Here is a 19,492-nt window from a genome sequence, read left to right on the forward strand (position 1 = left end):
GCTTATTGCATGCATGGTATTATGGAGCTTATCCAACGTTAATGCATATTGTTTTATTTATCATAAAGTGTTTTAAGGAGTCAAAGGTTTCTGAACAATTGTATTAGGAGATCCCTGTTACTTAGCGACACTGTCCATTCAAGAGTTCACAATTTGTATTTCTAACTATGCCTTTGCTTGTTTGTATCATTGAGACACCACAGAAAGAATCTTAAAGTTTTGTTCTTCTTACATGCCCGTTCTCAATGTTATTTAATTAGTGAATAAAGATTACGTTCGGATTAATATAAATTTAGACTAATTAACAAATTAGAATTTCAAGACAATCAGAATATTATTAAGTAAAGTAAGAGGCAACAAATAAATCAATGTGATATCATCCGAAATAAGACAAAAATTTTATTTTAGTAATAATAAAATTATATTTATTATTATTTATTTTATTTTCATATTTATTGAATTTATATGACAATGTTGGTTATTAACATTAAAAATTTATTATTATAATAGAGATTATAATACTGAAAATAAGTCTCATATAATTTTAATTTAAATTGTTTTTATCATATGATTATTGAGATAAGATATCACTAATCTCGATAGATCAATATATGTAGTAGTTTTTATAAGATAAAGATTAAAATATCTTATTTTTTAAAATTACATATATAAATGATACATATAGAGATTGAACTCATTAAAAGAAGAATTTTTAATGGTTACTAGTACATTTGAATTGTCAATGAGAAATTTCTTTGAAGAATTACATAATTTCCTTAGACTTGAGATTATCATAGAAATTAACAAGTTATTTATTATACTATGATATCAAACATCTAATGCTTTGTGATGTCAGTTGAATGATTATTAGGTATGATTAAATTATTGGGATTAATGATTAATTAAGAAAGAATCCATCAACTCTAGATAATGAGTTTGGGCTCTATATAATAAAAACCTTGACCAGGGTATTATGAATGAAAGAAGAAATGAGTCTCTTCGGTCATTCATATTGTGTTAACTTATTGAAAATTGACACTATACCATATTCTAAAGTTAACATCGAGTTGTAAAGATGGAAGGAAATATTATACTAATCTTCTAGTGATGGTTCTAAAAGTAAAAGATACTTCATATTATCCAACGGTTAAGGAGTGTTGCTAGCAATGACAGACCTTAGTTGGTGTATATGGGACCTTGCCCCCCCCAAAATTTTTCTCTTCTTCATTAAAATTTGATAATTTATCTTCATTATTTAAAAATAATGAGTTAAAAAATTAATTTTTATAGAGATAAAACTCAAACAATTATTGAATTTTAAAACATGAACAAAGATGTGTTTACCTACTCAAATTGAAGTTTTGATGATGTCCAAAGTCATGCAACATGATCAACCTTTGTCACTAGAAGTAGGTGTAATCCTTCGTATGAATAGGTAGTGCATGCCTAAGATCAATGTAAGCCAAGCCTAGAACTACTTAGATCAACCTATCCAATCCTAAATTGCTTAAATATAAGTGTTATAGAATTCCTTAATGGATTAGCAACTTATCTAATGGATTATCGAAATACACTGTAGCTATTGCAATCAAAATTCAACCACGTTAATCGATTAGGTAAAATTCCTAATCCATTAATCTAACCAGCATAATTCCCTCTTTTAATCAAATCTCATATTCGTTTTCAAATGCACGAGACATAGAATCAAATATCTGATTTGAGAGATTGAGAAAAGTAAATTCTTGAGTTCTTGAGAGATTATTCTAGTAGGTGTTCAAAGAGGTTAAGGATGGAGTTACTCTTGGGAGATCAAGCTTGGCATTAGGGACTAATTGTGATTTTTGCACAACAATAAGTGTACTCGTTCCTTTCCTTCATCAATTACATTTCTTTTTATTCACTATGGAGGTGAACACCTAGTTGTAATTGTGTGAAGCCTTGTATCTAGGGGGGGGGGGTTCTTGATTGGCGAATCAAGTTCTTAGGTCTTTAGAGTCTAGGATTATTTAGGCGATCTTGTAATTCTTGGACCTCTATTGACTTAGTGGAAACCTTCTAAGCTCAAGTTGCTTAGAAGAATATTGGACTTAGATTCATCTTGAATTGAACCAATATAAAAATTGTTTCCTTCTCTCCTAATTGTTTGAACTAATCCATTAATACAACGTTGGTAAACTGATTGAAGCATTGATAAAGATTGGAAAAACACTTCAAGAATCTTTCAAAATACGAAAAATCTTGAAATACCAATTCAAACCCACCCCACCCCCTCTTGGTTGACATATATTAGACTTATATGATTTAATAAGATGATAACATTTATCATAACTTTTTTACTTTCTCACTTGCTATTAATTAATAATTTTATTATTAAGTTTCCAATATCATATTCAAAAGAAAACTAGTTTAAAAGTTAAACTTCATTATATTATTATTGTAGATGCTCTCAAACATTCAAATTTGAAGAATTTATCAATCATATTTGAATTATATCAATTTTTGGTAATTAAAAAGATATATCTAAAGTGACATTTTATAACTTGTAAGAGAAGAAACTAAAACCTAAGACTATTATTCAGTAGATATTTCATTGGATACGCTGAAAAAAGTCCAAAGGTTATAATGTTTTATTGTCCATCTCATAACACTAGAATTGTGGAATCAAGGCATGTAAAGTTTCTTGTAAATGACTTTAGTAGGAGTGATTTAATTCAAAATAATCATAATGAAGTTCAACCCTCTAAATCAAATGATAAGCTGGTAGTCATTCATGCTCCTTTGGTTCAAGAGCCTATTAGACAACTAGTTATTCGAGTTCCATAAATTGTTGTAAATATATCCAGTTATTGAGGAACCAATTGAACACTAAGTTTCTCATCGAGGTAGTAAAGCAACATTAAGAAGACCTATAAAGATCAAATGATCATTCAACAATTTCTAGTGATTATGAAGTGTATTTACAATAGTTAGGTTATAACATTGGAATCGAAAATGATCTTGAACCGAAACAGATGAATCATTTGCTTCAGGTGTTGAAAGTCTAATGTATGCTCAGGTTTGCACTAGACTTGACATTTCACAATTGGAGTTTTGGGAAGATATCATAGTAATCTAGGTGTTGACCATTAGAAAGCTGCAAAGAAGGTAATCAAATATCTTCAAGGATTAAAGGATTTCATGCTCATAATAGATAAACTGATAGTTTGGAGGTGATATGCTACTTCTATTTAGATTTTCTTGGTTGTATTAATACTAGAAAATCAACATTTGTTTATTTTTTTATTCTAACTAGTGGAGCTATATTTTGAAGCAACAAAAAGCAATATGGAGGTTGAGTTTGTTTCTTATTTTGAGACTACCTCACATGGTGTATAGTTGAAGAGTTTTATACGAGTTTAGAATTATTGATTCAATTGCTAGGCAATTGAAGTTATATTGTGATAACTTTGTTGCATTATTTAAGGCTAATAATAATAGAAGTGAAAGTCAAATTAAGCACGTTAGCACTGAGTTAATGATTTTTGATCCTTTGACTAAAGGTATGCCATTAAAGAGTTTTAAGGATCATATAGCGCAAATGAGAATTGGTTCCATGTTGTGACAATCATTATTTTTAGGTATAATTACTGATTTAGTCCCCTAATTTTTTGGTTTGGTTCAATTTGGTCTTCTCTGTTAGGTTGGAGTTTACACCGTATCCATATAGGACACGTGTCAAGCAGTACAATTTGTAATTTTTTTTAATTTTTTTTCTAAAAATTTAAAACTGTCATGTGTTAGGTTACCATCGTGCCATGTGGTAGTTTCCAATTGGGACACGTGGTAGTAGAAATAATTGTTTTCAATTTAATCCTCAATTTAATTTTTTGGTTCAATTTAGTACCCCCTATTTGATTCAATTTAATACTCAAATTATTTTATTTTTTACATTTTTACCTTTGTAATTTTTTACACTTGTAAAAAATAAAATAATTTGAATATTTAGGTATAGTGATTTGATGTATAAATTCAAAAAAATTATTTTAACATGTATATATAAGTTATAATTAAACTTATTTACTAATTTGTTTTCAAATGGGAAAGAACAATTGGATCGTGTTACATGTAAAGTATAAGGGTACTAAAAAGAACAAAAAATTTAAATAGAGGACTAAATTGAAAACAACTATTACAACTACCATGTGTCACGACGGTAAATTGTCACGTGTCACGATGGTAACCTGATACGTGATAATTTATAAATTGTTAGAAAAAAAAATAAAAAAATTCCATGATTTGACATGTGTCCTACATGGACACGGTGTTAACTTCAACATAACGAATATGACTTAATTGAACCTTTTAAATAATTGGGGGACTAAATTGAACTAACTAATAATAAGTGGACTAAATTGAATCAAATAAAAAAAATTAGTGAACTAAATCAGTAATTATACCTTATTTTTACTTTAATAAAACTCTTATTCAATTTTTCTCATTTTGTTGTGCACATATTTATTTATTTTGAGAAATTTCGTTTGATCCAGAATAAACATATGGTTTATTCATTATACTTAGGAGTCTTTGATATATTATGATACATGGGAGATAATACTCACCTTTGGAGGACCTGCCACCATGACTTTTGTATTTAGTTTCTTGTATTGATTGATAATGGGATATATGGACCAGGTGGAAGAATGTTAGAAAATTTTCAAATATGTCATATGTGAGATAATATGAGATATTCACATTGTCAATCATTTCTATAGATGTGGTTCATTTGTTAATCAGTTTTATAATTATTGTGTAAATTTTGATACTGTAATTTCAAATAATTGGCAACAACAATTTGTTATGACAATTACTCTTTGATGGGAAGGGAATTCTATAAATTTCCCATGTGCTTTGTGCTTGTTCTCTCTACATTATATTATACCATAAAAAAGTTTAGAGGGTGAGAGTTTAAAACGACAAAGCACATCATTCTATTATTCTGGTGACAATGACAATGTTGAAGGTTAGTCTTTATTCCTTTTTCGCATTAGTTTTAGAGATTGATGAATATTTTATTTTCTTTTTTATCATTAATTTAAATATTAAGATATATAATTTTTTTTCTCTTGTTAATTAATTTAACTTCAAAAATAAAGAGTTGGTGCCTTATGTTAATTCTCAAACTCTATTAATTTGTAGACTCTTTTATTTAACCTTTTATAATCTTTTAGTTTCTCAAATTTCACTTAATTTATTAATCCTCCAAAAGTTTGCAAATTATTCACATCTACATTCCTTGCCAAAATCTTCTTGTGTTAGCCATCCTTAGTCTCGAACCACATGACCAGACATCTTTCTGGATAAAGTTAACTTAACTTCAACCATCTTTCCCAAAAACCTAATCTTTTGTCATTAACATGAATGATCTTAAAGTCACGAGAAAAGCCTACTATTATTTCTCTCTATTGATTCTTTCATATATATAATTTTTTTTATATATAAAACATTCATTGAAATAGTTTAACATAAATAGAAAATTTGTAATTTCTAAAATTATATCATGCATATATGATGCAACCAGGGACGAATCTTCTTAGGAGCATGGAGGGGCTATGCCCCCCAAAATTTTGAAATTTTTTTAATTATATATATATATATATAATATAAAAATATTTGATTTTTTTTAAATTGTAGGTAGTATATTTTAGAAATTGATGAAAATTAAATTGTAAAGCATAACATTTAACAATAGATAATAAAACATAAAATTAAATATAATAAAGAATAAAAATATTTAGGTTTAATTTATCTTTTGGTCCCTGTTTTTGTCCAAAAGTTGATATTAGGATTATGTCAATTACATCAACAAAACAAATTATTCATACTAAGTGTTTCAATTTTAATGAAAAAATTATTGATCTGTTTCAAGAAATTTAACGAAATTTATCGTAAAAGACAAAATTGCATCCGTTTCTCAAAAATCGGAACTAAATTGAAACAAATAACTGAAGGACCAACTTAATATTTTTAAACGAAAAAATGAATCAAAAGAGTAATTAAACCAAATATTTATTAAGATAATTTTTATTTTCCTTCTCATCGTCTTTTTAGTTTTTCACAAATTATAATCATTTCTCACTATAATATCTTTTCTTGTTTTTGAAGACACAAATTCATTATTTTTGCTCTCATTTCTCATTTATCTTATTCCTTTCTTGTCTCGTCTCGATAATAAAAACATTACTTTTTATCTCATGAATTTTTTGTATATTCATTTTTTATGAATATAGAAAAAAATAATGTATTATGGATTTTTTCATAACCAATTTTTAATTGTGACTTGACTGTAATATTTATTTTATAATTACGTGTCTCAATTTTTTATTAGATTATGAAAAATTATTTTTTAATATTATTTACAAAGAAGGTATATTGATAAAGAATAAAAGAATAAATTCATTTTTTTAAAAGTGATAAAAAAGAAAGTATTGATGAAAGCAAGATAGACCCTATTTCATATATTTTGAAATATTATACTAAAGGTCAAATTGTTAAGTTAAAAAAGCCATTTTTTGAAGCATTATACTAATAATCGAATCTAATAATCTCAAAGTAGTTTTAAATGTCAAAGAATTAATGTAAATACAATTTGGATGATTAAATAATTATTTTTCAATTTCCAATTTTGTATAATTTTTCATTTACAGAATAGACTACAAATAGACATTTCTTATCTTAATTAATAACATCAAATATAGAGATATTAAATAAATGGAATTAGTTTATGGAGGTAATATGAAATAATGCTAAATTGAGGTACAATATGAAATGAGGTATATGGAATGGGTCGTTGTCAATAAAATTACTGAATTATGAAGGAAACTTGGAGCTCCTAATCATTTGTTCACAACGAGAATTAAACTATGTAAGATGATCTAACCATTCTCTTTCGTTAACTGATAAATGAAGGAGACAGTTTCCTAATAAATTTTGTTTCCATAAAATTTATGTAATTATTTTTTATGACATTTAATATGTAATTATGCTAATTTTAATAAACATTTTTCAGTTAATCAACTAACTTATTAGCTATTAGCTAATAATCTTGCGTAACATAATATTAATATATCATAGAGAATTTCCATATAACAAAGTAAACATATTTTTAACTTCTTCTTTTTTCATACCAGACGCCTTTCAATCAACATGGTCCATTATATCTCTTAAATATTTTTATCCTACATTCAGTTGAATTAAATTTCACGCAATAATTTATGTAGAAAAAGAAAATCTAAGTTAATGTAATGAAATAAAAATTTTAATTTAAATTGAAAAAATTAAAGTCTAGAGACAAACTCATTAATTCTGAGCAGAGAAGTGGATAGCCAACGTTATCCGCGTCCGCAGAGTTGACCACGTCATTTTCCTCATTCCGTGTTCGAAACTAGACTACTGATAATTAAAGATTTAAGCTATCCACATTATTTTTATTTTTAATATAAAATTAATTACATTGTTTAATTGAGTTTCTAATAAATTAACACACTAATGTAAACGTAAAAAATATAATAATTATACGCAGAAAAATCTTATTATTGTTTTAAAGATATATAAAACTTCGGATTTACAAATATTATTATTATTATTATTATTATTATTATTTATACATTGAACTATATTACTTATATTTTGACATATTACTTATACTTTGATATATATTATTTATATTTCTAACCTTTAGCTTTCCAAATGCCAAACATCAAACGCTATTTTGTAATATGTTTTATATAAAGATTTAAATTATTACCTACTGTAATAATAATATAATAATAATTGATTAATTGTTAAAAATATTAACCAATTTTGTTGATACATTTGAATGGACCTTTGAAATCCAATAAATAACTTTTGTTACAGATATTATATTCACAAATACAATTCTAATACTTTAAAAGTTTCGGATACTAGTTAATGATTTGCTTTTATTCTAAGTAATAATAATACAAACTCCACGGATAATTCTGAACCAAAAAGTGTCACACTCTCACTTATAGGCATTGGGGAGTTATTTAACATGCAGATATATCATGACAAAAAGGAGATAAAAATATAAATAAATAAATTAAGTAAGTAAATAAAGGGAAATGATATTTAATAAAGTTTTGTTTGATAAATAATTATTTTTGGTAAAACATTCTAAAATTTTATTACTTTATTTTTATAACTTCCATAAAAAAATAAAATATTACTCTATTTTGTAACATGATTAACTTTATAAAAAAGAGTTTGTCAAAAAATTATTTTTATAAATAAAATAAGTGTTTGAGTTGAAAATGATTGAAATCTTAGTGTGTACGTAGGTATAGTGTGGATAGAGCAAAAGTCCACCTTTTGACTCTGATATAATTGCCAACGGTTCAGAAGATGAGCCATTAATATTACGCACTAGTGGACGAAGCCTATATAAACCACACTACTCGTTTTGCAAGAGCAGCATCTCCCACTTCGACAAAGTGTGTTCATTTTTATCATTGTTTAGACAATTATGGGGGTGGCTACTAGTTTCCATCCAAAAGGGGTTTCTGTAAGTGTTCTTCTTCTCTGTATTCTTCTTCACTTCGGTGTTGCCACTCTTGTTGTTGGAGATGAGAAGCTTGACAAACAAATATTCAGAGATGGGTTGGGCCGTCGTGGTGGTGGAGGCGGTGGTCTTGGCGGCGGTGGCGGTTTTGGTGGCGGGGGAGGAGGTGGACTTGGAGGTGGAGCAGGTCGTGGTGGAGGTTTTGGAGCTGGAGGAGGTGTAGGTAGTGGTGTTGGGGGAGGCATCGGTGGTGGAGGAGGAGGTGGCGGCAGAGGTGGTGGAGGAGGAGGAGGTGGATTGGGTGGTGGCTCTGGACACGGTGGAGGGTTTGGAGCAGGAGGTGGTGTTGGTGGAAGTATAGGTGGTGGAGCGGGTGGAGGTGGAGGGGGTGGAGGAGGAGGAGGAGGTGGTGGTGGATTAGGTGGAGGTTCTGGACACGGGGGAGGATTTGGTGGTGGTGTTGGCGTAGGAGGTGGTGTTGGTGGGGGAATTGGTGGCGGTGGAGGAGGTGGTAGTGGTGGAGGTGGGGGAATAGGTGGAGGTTCAGGTCATGGTGGTGGGTTTGGAGCAGGAGGTGGTGTAGGGGGTGGAGGAATTGGTGGAGGAGGGGGAGGTGGCGGTGGAGGAGGTGGAGGTGGAGGAGGTGGGATAGGTGGAGGTTCGGGGCATGGTGGAGGGTTTGGTGCAGGAGGAGGAGGAGGAGGAGGTCGTGGCGGTGGTGGAGGGATTGGTATTGGAATTGGCATTGGAGTAGGAATTGGGGTTGGAGGTGGTAAAGGTAGTGGTTCTGGTGTTGGTGTCGGTGTTGGAGGAGGTGGCGGGGGTAAACATTAAGCTTGTTGCATGCATGGTATTAAGGAGCTTTGGCTAACGTTAATGCCTTGTTTTATTTATTTGTCATAAAGTGTTTTTAAGGAGTCAATCATTTTGGAACAATTACTTTAGAAGATCAGTGTTATTTATTGACACTGTCCATTCAAGTGTTCGCAATTTGTATTTGTAACTATGCCTTTACTTGTTTGTATCATTGAGACACCACAGAAAGAATCTCAAAGTTTTGTTCTTCCTACAGGCCCGTTCCCAATGTTATTCTTAATTAAGCTGCATATCATATATAATTTCCCTAATAGCCATAACGAAATTTCAACACATGTCATATCTCATTTAATAGATAAATTTTATTAAATAAAACATCACATTTATAAAGAGATAGAGCACCTGACATAAAATATATAAGATACGAAAGAATCAACCTTATACTTATCCATAATATCCAGAAAAGAATACGAAAAGCACAACATAAGGCCATAAACATAAACTAAACATGAAACAGGTTAAAGAAGGTTTCTCACAAAGCAATGAATTACAAATAAAACTGTTGTTTAAGAGGAGCTCAACTTAGAGCAGGATCCAATGTTTCTAACTAAGCTGCAACATCTCCATCACCATGATGACCGCTCGGAGTCCCCACTTCTGTTCACACCAACATTTGATGATCATCACAAAAAGAAAAAATAAAACAAGAAATAGACACAGAGAGAAAGGGTAAGCTAGAGAAAATAATTTTTTATGATAAATAAACAAGCAGATTTTTAAACAAGTATTTCAGTAAGAATACAAAACGATGTTTGTACTTTTGGTGGTCTCTACTGTTCTGTATAGCCATTTTCAATGAGTTTCACCCTAGCACATACAAGGTTAGTCCATGATCATCTAGGGCCATTATCCTACCAAAGACTAGGACCTTCTGCTACTTTCACCACTTAACCACCAACCAGCCTACTCCATGTGAGAGTAACTGATTCTTTAGAGTGTCAGGGTGCAACCTTGCTTTAATCCTTATTTAATTACATATACCACAAAACATCACCATGAGGGTCTCCCCAAGAGTCTCATGGAATTACGTCAAGCTCATACCATATACTCATCCTCACACATCTATAATCATTTCATACCAAGCACAACAATTTCAGTTCATAAAATCCCATAATACATGCATAGTCACATGCTTCATGCTTTCTCAAGATATACAACCAACCACATATTATATAAGAGAATTAAAAATAAGTATGCACCATTCTCGCTTAAGCGACAGAGGTTATTTCGCTTAAGCTAGGCATTCTCGCCTGAGCGAGAGCTCAAACAATGGCACTGTGAGTTTTCTACGATTTCTCGCTTAAGCGGAACTTTCTTGCCTGAGCAAGATTGTTCTTCGCTCAAAACTAAAGCGTATCGCCTGAGCGACAACTCGAGCAGAGGCAAAGGGTAAGTTTCTGCTACTCTCGCTTAGGCGAGAGCTAACAGGTTTGTCACCTGCTCACGCATGCATAACCAGAATCCAAAAATCAAACCATAGAAAATTCATTCTCATACACACACAAGCATCATCTATGCATTTTAAATCGGGAATAGAACCAAAGACAACCAAGATATTTCAAAAGTGTTAAAACCCTAACTTCCCTTACCTTGGCAAAAGCTACTGCGAGAAGAAACCCTAAGTGGAAGGAACACTAGGAACTGGAACAGAAGCACAAGCAAACCAAATTGAGACCACATCAGATATTTATGTGGAACCAAAGCTACCAAACAGAAAAGAAACGCAAAGAAAGAGAGGTATTTGGGTTTGACTTACGCGGAGGGGGAACGTTCAATAAGCTTGGAGCAGGCAGTAGCTCAAGTCCTAGCAGAGCTTTGTTTCAGAAAATGAGAGAAGATAAGTGAGCTGTTTTGGTTTGGGGAGACAAAATAAAAGTAGTGAGTGGATAGGAGGGACCTGGAGGTAACAAGTGGACTGACTCTAGACTCTCCAATAAAATCAGGCCCAAAAACTTTTTAAATAAGAAAATGTATCTTACAACATCACCTTGATAATAAAGTCATTTAAAAAAAAAATCTTCATCAATTTAATTGATTAAAGAAATAAATATTGGTCATTAAGAATATTTGGTTAATCTTATCTTATTTATAACCATGGTTACGTTCGGATTAGTATAAATTTAGAAATTAATAAATTAAAATTTCATGACAATAAAGTATTTAAGCGTCAACGAATAAATAAAAGTGATATCACTCGAAATGAGATAAAAGATAGTTCACTATATATGGAGTGGAGTCTGGAGTCCAGTGAAACTTTTTTCTATGTCCTTCTCTTACTACTAAAACCAAATGTATCTACTACTCAAATATGTTTTTATATCTCTTTTTTTAATTAAAATTTTCTGTTATAATAATATTAAATTAAACTATTTACTGTTTTAGAAACTAGATCCTTCTCCTGCTACTCATTTTGTTCATATACATTTATTGTACATATTTTATATATTTTTACAATATTATACGTATAATGATTGATTTTAAAATTGATAATGGAATAAATGACTATTTATATATATATATATATATATATATATATATATATATATATATAAATGTTATTTATTTATTTTTATTTAAATTAGTTTTTATGAAATATTTCGATTGTTAAAAATATATTTCAGTTTTTTAGAAATTAGTTGCTATTTTAGATTAAGTTTGAAATATTGTAAGTATTTTATATTTTATATTTTATTATATTTTGTTTTGTATATAGAATATATCAATAAAATAAAATAATATGTTCCATCATATAATATATCTCATATATCTATATATCTGTCATAAATTTCATATATCTTATACTTCCAAAGACTTCAAAAAATTCTAACAATGGTATCAGAGTCATTGTTCTTACTATCAGTAGAAGTTGTATAAGAGCCATTGTAGAAGTGATATCAGAGCCATTGTTCTGACGGTTAGTATGATGGAAGAAAATATAAGTTGTTATTCCACTCTTTGATAGTGAAAGGTATGATTTATGGGTGGTGAGAATGCAAACATATCAAGAGGGGCTAAATCTATGAAAAGTCATGGAGGAAGATGATGTTCCTTTGCCTAAATCGCACTGTGGCTCAAATCAACACGCACAAGGAGAAAAAAAGAAGGAGAAAGGAAAAGGCAAAATCATGCTTATTTGTAGGTGTTACACAAAGGGTCCTTCCCAAGATCATGACCTTAAAGTCTTCCAAAAATATTTGGGAATACTTTAAACCATAATATGAGAACGAGAAGATTAAATTTTGAACTTGATAAGGGAGTTCGAGATGCAAATGATGAAAGAGTATGAGACAATTAAGGAATACTCAAACAAATGGTTGGGTATTGCCAATAAGATAAAATTGTTGGGAAAGGAGTTTCAAGATTTCAGACTCATTGAGAAAATTCTGGTGACGGTGCTGGAAAGATATGAAGCATTATTGCTTCCTTAGAAAACACAAAAGATCTTTCTACAATTACTTTGACAGAGATTATACATGCCTTGCAAACACAAGAACAACGAAGATTGATGAGGAAAGATCATGCGGTGGTTGAAGGTGTTTTAAATCACTTTGAAGAAAATGCTCTTATATAGTCAAGAACAAAACAAAAAAGAGCAAATACAATAACATAAAGGTTTTTCCATCTTGTCCCTATTGCAAGAAAAAAGGTCATCAACCCAAATGGTGTTGGTGGAGGCCAAATACAAAATGCCACAAATGCGGCTAATTAGGACATGTGGAAAAAGTATGCAAATCCCAAGATTCTCAATAAGATGTTAAGATTGTGGAGTATAAATTAGAAGAGGAACTACTCCTTATAACATCATATGTTACAACCAACCAATCTATAAAGGATTGGATTATAGATAGTGGTTGTACAAATCACATGACTTATGATAGAGAACTTTTCAAGGAGCTCAACAAATCATATTTCCAAAATTGGGAATGGAAAAACTTGATGTGAAAGGTACATGAATAGTTTTGATTAAAACTCATTCATGTATCAAGTAAGGAGGAATGTTGAGAATATTATTTAATATCTTTTTTATTTAAATTAGTTTTTAGAAAATATTTCAGTTTTTAGAAATATGTTTCCTTTTTAGAAATTAGTTATTATTTTAGATTAAGATTGAGATATTGTAAATAATTTATATTATATTTGATATTTTATTACATTTTGCTCTATATATAGAGTATATCAATAAAATACAATAACAAGTTCTTTAACACAACACATCTCGTATATATGTCATATCTCTCATATATTTCATATCTCACATATTTCCAAAAATCCCAACATATATATATATATATATATATATATATATATATATATATCAATTTTTAATAAAGCCCAAAATAGTATTCTTACATTATTCAATTTGAACTTACCTTTAAATTCACTCATTTTACTTCTAAATTTCGTATTGATCAGCCCGGCGACCTAGCCGAGTCGGGTCGGTCTAATGTCATAGATTGGTCGAGTGGGCTCGATGACACAAACGGGCCTAACAACCTAGATGGGTCGGAGGGCCCGACTACCTAGTGGGACCAAGCCGGGCTAATGACCTAGATGGGTCGGGTCAGGCCGGATTGACGAACTTGACAGGCATGACTAGCTTGTATGTCGTCGGGCTGGTTAGGCTTGTCTGGGTCGTCAGGTCGGCCCAACTCGTCTGGGTTTCCTGCACAACCCGACCCATCTTTGTCACCATGTCGGACTAGCCCGACCCATCTAGGTTGTCGAGCCGTTACCAAATTTATCATGAACTCAAAACATAATTAATCAAAAAATAAATATTGTTAAAATGAAATTTTATCTCACAAGAAATTCAATTGTTTTATCCAAACAAAAAATTGAAATGCAAGGTATTTTAATTTTCTTATCTAAATAAGTTATTTAGAAAATGAAAGGAAATTAATTGTAAGCAATTCAAATACAATGCATTATAATTTCTCATAATTGTTGAAATGTTTCATCCAGAGAAAAGGTAAAGAAAATAACTAAAATTCATCCACTCTAATCCCTCTAAATCCACTTAAATATATTCACCCAATCTCCTTCAAATCAAATCTACAATATCTCGAAAGAACACATAGAAGGAAAAATGATCATTATGAATGAATAATGATATTTTGACCAAATTTTAATCCACCATTCTAATTATTCTTCAATTGTCTATTTTAATTTTTTTAATAGTATAATATAATAATTTAAGAGTGATTAAAATGGTAATTAAAAATGAGTAAAAAAAAATCAAAATATCATTATCCATTATGAATTGAATTTGAATTGTTTCCTATTTCAAGGATGAAGTCTTTTGGTTGACAACGACTTAACGTATGACTCTACTTAATTCTAAAACTTACCATCTCATAAATTTTCCTTAAAAGTGTACTAGAAGTGTAAAAAAACCTTAATATCCCTATAAGAAAGTAACCATTTTTTAAATTTCTTTCATAAGACTTTCGGTCTACAGTGGTTACTCTTTAGTTAGAGTTACATATGTTAAGAAAGAACTTAATTATATCTCTTAAATATTTTTATTCCATGTTTCAATTAAATTAAATTTTTACTGTAACCTATGTAGATACAAAATCTGTTAGTTATTGATATAAAAATTTAATTAAATTAGAAATTTGAAGTCTACAAACCCATAAAGTGGACGAAGGGCTATATAAACCACACTCCTCATTTTGCAAGAGCAGCATTTCCCACTTCGATAAAGTGTGTGCATTTGTATTATTGTTCAAACAATCATGGTTGTGGCTACTAATTTCCATCCAAAATGGGTTTCCTTCAGTGTTCTTCTTCTCTGCATTGTTCTTCATTTCAGTGTTGCCACTGTTGTGGTTGGAGATGGGTTGGGCCGTCGTGGTGGTGGAGGCGGTGGTCTTGGCGGCGGTGGCGGCTTTGATGGCAGGGGAGGAGGTGGACTTGAAGGTGGGGCAGGTCGCGGTGGAGGTTTTGGAGCTGGAGGAGGTGTAGGTGGTGGTGTTGGAGGGGGAGGTGGCGGCGGCGGCGGTGGTGGTGGAGGAGGTGGTGGTTTGGGCGGTGGCTCCGGACAAGGTGGAGGCTTTGGAGCAGGAGGTGGTGTTGGTGTTGGTGGAGGTGGAGGTGGAGGGGGAGGGGGTGGAGGAGGAGGAGGAGGTGGTGGGCTAGGTGGAGGTTCTGGATACGGGGGAGGATTTGGTGGTGGTGGTGGCGTAGGAGGTGGTGTTGGTGGGGGAATTGGAGGCGGTGGAGGAGGTGGTAGTGGTGGAGGTGGAGGAGTAGGCGGAGGTTCAGGTCATGATGGTGGTGTAGGGGGTGGAGGAATTGGTGGAGGAGGCGGCGGAGGTGGAGGTGGTGGTGGAGGAGGTGGGGGTAAACATTAAGCTTGCATGCATGATATTTAGGAGCTTTAGCCAACGTTAACGCGTTGTTTTGTTTTATAATGAATTGTTTATGGAATCAAAGGTTTTGGAACAATTTCGTTATATCCATGTTAATTAGTCACACGGTCCATTCAAGTGATCGCAATTTGGATTTGTAACTATACCTTTACTAGTTTGTATTATTGAGACACTACAAAATCATCTAAATATTTGAAGTGCACTGCTTCTAGTTGGAAACTTTTGGTTTATTTATTAATTAAACACTTGTAAGTCATAAGGTCATAATGTATTTGATTTTTTATCGAAAAAACTTGAGGAAATAAAATTAACTTGAAATAACAAAAAATATTGTCTGTGATTTGATAGAGATTTATTAAATAACAAAAAATTTGTAATTTATTTTTGTCTTTTTATACGCATTGCAACGCTATTCAACCATTGAAGATTTCTTACAGAACTCCAAAACCCCAAAACCTTCGCATCCCAGGCAGTGAATAATATTTTGCTCTCGCTTTTGTTATCAACTAGTGCTAAGTCGCCGATAAAAAAAAGTGCTAATTCGCCGATAAAAAAAAACTAGTGCTAATTCAATGTCATCCACAAAATGTTTCATTCAATACATCCTTCAAAAGAAACAAATAATTTAACATTCTGAATCTTATATGCAATTTTAAGGCCAAGGATATGAGTTTTAATGAAATCAAAAGACTATAAGTGAAGTAGTGCCAATTTTATGAAGTCATTAGAAACGAAGAAAAGCGATAATAGAAGCTTTAGTTACATATAAGTTCCACCGCAGATTCTCCACCCCGTACTAGGGGTGTGTTCTTTTGTGTAAATGTATTTGAGAAAGAGTATCAAGATGGATTTGTATTAATTTGAATGAATGAATATGTGTATTTTTTTTCGAGTGAATTTAGAAGGTAAAGTGGGTGGATTTGAAGATAAGTTTTATAAAAGTTAGTGAAAGATTTGATTGATATGATAGATAAAATAAATTGTGAAGATAGATAGAATTTGAAATTTACCAAAATACTCTTGATGAAAAAATAGAATAATTTTGTAATTTGATGTGGTAAAAAAATTAAAATTAAATAATATGAATTTAAAAACTATTATTTGATAAATTTTAATAAAAAATTAGTAAAAATATAAATTATATTAAATTATTTTTTATAATAATTACTATTATTTTAAATTATTATTAATAATTAATATTATTATTATTATTATTAATTACTATATATTAATTTTATTATTTATTGTTATATTTCCTTACAATATATATATATATATATATATTTAATTATTATTATACATATTTTATATATTTATTATTATTATTATATAAACACACACAAAATACTAGTCATTGCTCCCCTATACCATCATAATTACACACCCACAATACGGGTTACATAACCGGTGTTGCTACCTCTACAAACCACATTCTCTCTCATTCACACAACACTCACACACAGGGGTATAATGGTGAAAGTCGTCTTCGCATCCATCCAAATCTCCTCAGCCACAGAGGGATGTGCTTTTCCTAATATATCTTAAGTCCGTCTTCGCACTTACTCTTTAATCATAGCATTGGAACATAATTCAACCACAACATCCATCTCGCTCCAAATCAGTGAGATTTATAAATCCCCTTATGCGAATAGGCCCTAAGGAAAATGCTAAGGGGTATCCTTAAGATATTGGTTAATAAATAATTAATGATCTCTAATTTTACTATTTTTATATCAAAAATTGAAATAATTAACAAATTTTAATTAAAATAATATAAATTTATATAACAAATATTATAAAGACAAAAGTGTCTTCTAGAATTTCTAAACAATATCTCTGGCACAAAAATAAATATTTTGGAATTTTTATCGCCTTTATTAAAATGCAAGAAAAAATATATCTTGGACACTTGAAGAGTCTCTCCGTGGAAGCCTAAAATGTTTGAAATGTATAGTCTTTAATTTTTGCAAAAAAAAATCTTTGTGAAATTTATAGTCCTTTTCAAATTCTTCTGTGATGAAAATATTGCACTTTCACGTGAAAATATTTTCCATTTCTTCATAATATCTTTTGTTAATCCTTCAAATTAATTTTATTTTTTTACGTTTAATTATATTTTAATTTTTTAGCAATATTAAAATATAGTGTGCATCAAATAAATTATTAATTAGGGTTGTATATCACTTATGGACATTTTTGTCCTTTAAATAAATTCAAATTGTATTTATGATGATTAAGTCAATATTCATTTAATTATCTTTAACCAGTGTCTATAAGACACTAGTTAGCAAGACCCAATGTTAAATACACATTTTGGACTGTTATGAGTGTTGCTTGACAAAGAAGGAAGCAATCTCTTTAAATTTGTTGGGAAGTGAAGTTTAGGAGATTGTTGGGAAGTGAAGTTTAGGAGATTACTCTTTGTAAATATTATTTCCACATGGATTGTTAGTTTTGAAATGGTTGAAAAGCCAAGAAGGGGGGGGGGTTGAATTGGCTAGTTAAAACTTTAGGCTATTTTTGCAAGCTAAAAACCTTCTTTAATTGAATCAAATAGATCACCAAGTTAGGATGCAAACAGTACTGAACTATACACTTTCAATCGATCAAAAACAGAGTTAACAGATTAATTTTACTAAACAGATTCTGTTCTGGTATAATCAATCGATTGAAATTGAAAAACAGTCGACTGAAGTACTGGAAAAAATGCAGAAATATGAATTTGAATTTTAAACCATAAACAATGCTCAAGAATGATCAAGATCAGTTCCAGATGATTATACAAACATGCTTAATGCTTCAGATGCTATGAAAACATGCAAGAACATGAAAAAGATGATTAAAGCACAAGTTCTTGAAACTTTAAAATGAAAATGCAAGAGAGAAAGGTTAGAGAAGAGAGGACACCACGAATTTTTATACTGGTTCACTCAAACTTGAGCTACATCCAGTTTGTCAAGGCAACATGAGCTTGACTTTGCACTATTTCAAAAGTTTTACAAAGAATCCACCCTTACACTTCCAAAATATGCAAAAACACCACAAAAGACTCTTGAATCACACAAGAATCACACCAGCACAGCAAGAACTCTCTTGCAGACCTGGAAAACCACCAGGCACACACACAAAGCTTGAGAAAGATCAAACCTTAGTGGTAGCATAGCCTTGCCTACCACAAACCACTTTCTCCAAGCTTCAAACCAAGCCAAAAGCTTCAAGAATTGATCCAAGATCAATCTTCAACAGCTGCAACACCTATGATCACAAAGGAGAGAGTTTCCACACGTTTCCAGAACCAAATCGTGCTCTAAAATGATCAACAGACCTCTCTTTCGAAAATCACAACTTTTATAGTCAAACTGTTACGAAATTCAACAGGTTGATTTTCAGATCAATCAGTTGATTTCACTTGACTTAAGTGAAATCAGTCGATTAAAAATTAAATCAACTGATTGAATTTGTTGCAATTTAAGACTACTACAGCCAACCTTTTAACCTGTTAAAAAGCCATTCAACAGATTAAAAGAGACATTTTAACCTGTTGAAAACCATTCAACAGATTAAAAACACACAAAAGACCAAACTACATCTAATTAATGCTTTAAGGTCTACAACATGAATTACAAACTACAAGCACACTTTCTTAATGATGTAAGTACATGGAAAACACACATTCTAGCCTTGA

The 19,492-nt window shown here is 31.0% G+C and overlaps 1 protein-coding gene across 1 annotated transcript; it reads left to right on the forward strand.

Moving 5' to 3' along the window:
• Positions 1 to 8,521: 8,521 nt before the first annotated feature.
• Positions 8,522 to 15,789, forward strand: LOC114170382 (glycine-rich cell wall structural protein 1-like). Its single transcript, XM_028055861.1, has 4 exons — positions 8,522 to 9,215; positions 9,246 to 9,275; positions 15,365 to 15,454; positions 15,524 to 15,789. The coding sequence occupies exons 1-4, from the start codon at positions 8,522 to 8,524 to the stop codon at positions 15,787 to 15,789; spliced, it is 1,080 nt and encodes a 359-aa protein (XP_027911662.1).
• The last annotated feature ends 3,703 nt before the right edge of the window (positions 15,790 to 19,492 follow it).

The sequence above is a fragment of the Vigna unguiculata genome, chromosome 11, assembly GCF_004118075.2.
Source record: "Vigna unguiculata cultivar IT97K-499-35 chromosome 11, ASM411807v1, whole genome shotgun sequence".
Lineage (NCBI taxonomy): Eukaryota > Viridiplantae > Streptophyta > Magnoliopsida > Fabales > Fabaceae > Vigna > Vigna unguiculata.

What these genes read in the sequence shown, in the direction of transcription:
- LOC114170382 (XM_028055861.1), top strand. Translation starts at nt 8,522, where the DNA reads ATGGGGGTGGCTACTAGTTTCCATCCAAAAGGGGTTTCTGTAAGTGTT. An exon ending in AGGAGGAGGTCGTGGCGGTG is followed by an intron (nt 9,276 to 15,364) that starts GTGGAGGGATTG and finishes AAGGTGGGGCAG; the next exon opens with GTCGCGGTGGAGGTTTTGGA. An exon ending in CGGTGGTGGTGGAGGAGGTG is followed by an intron (nt 15,455 to 15,523) that starts GTGGTTTGGGCG and finishes GTGTTGGTGGAG; the next exon opens with GTGGAGGTGGAGGGGGAGGG.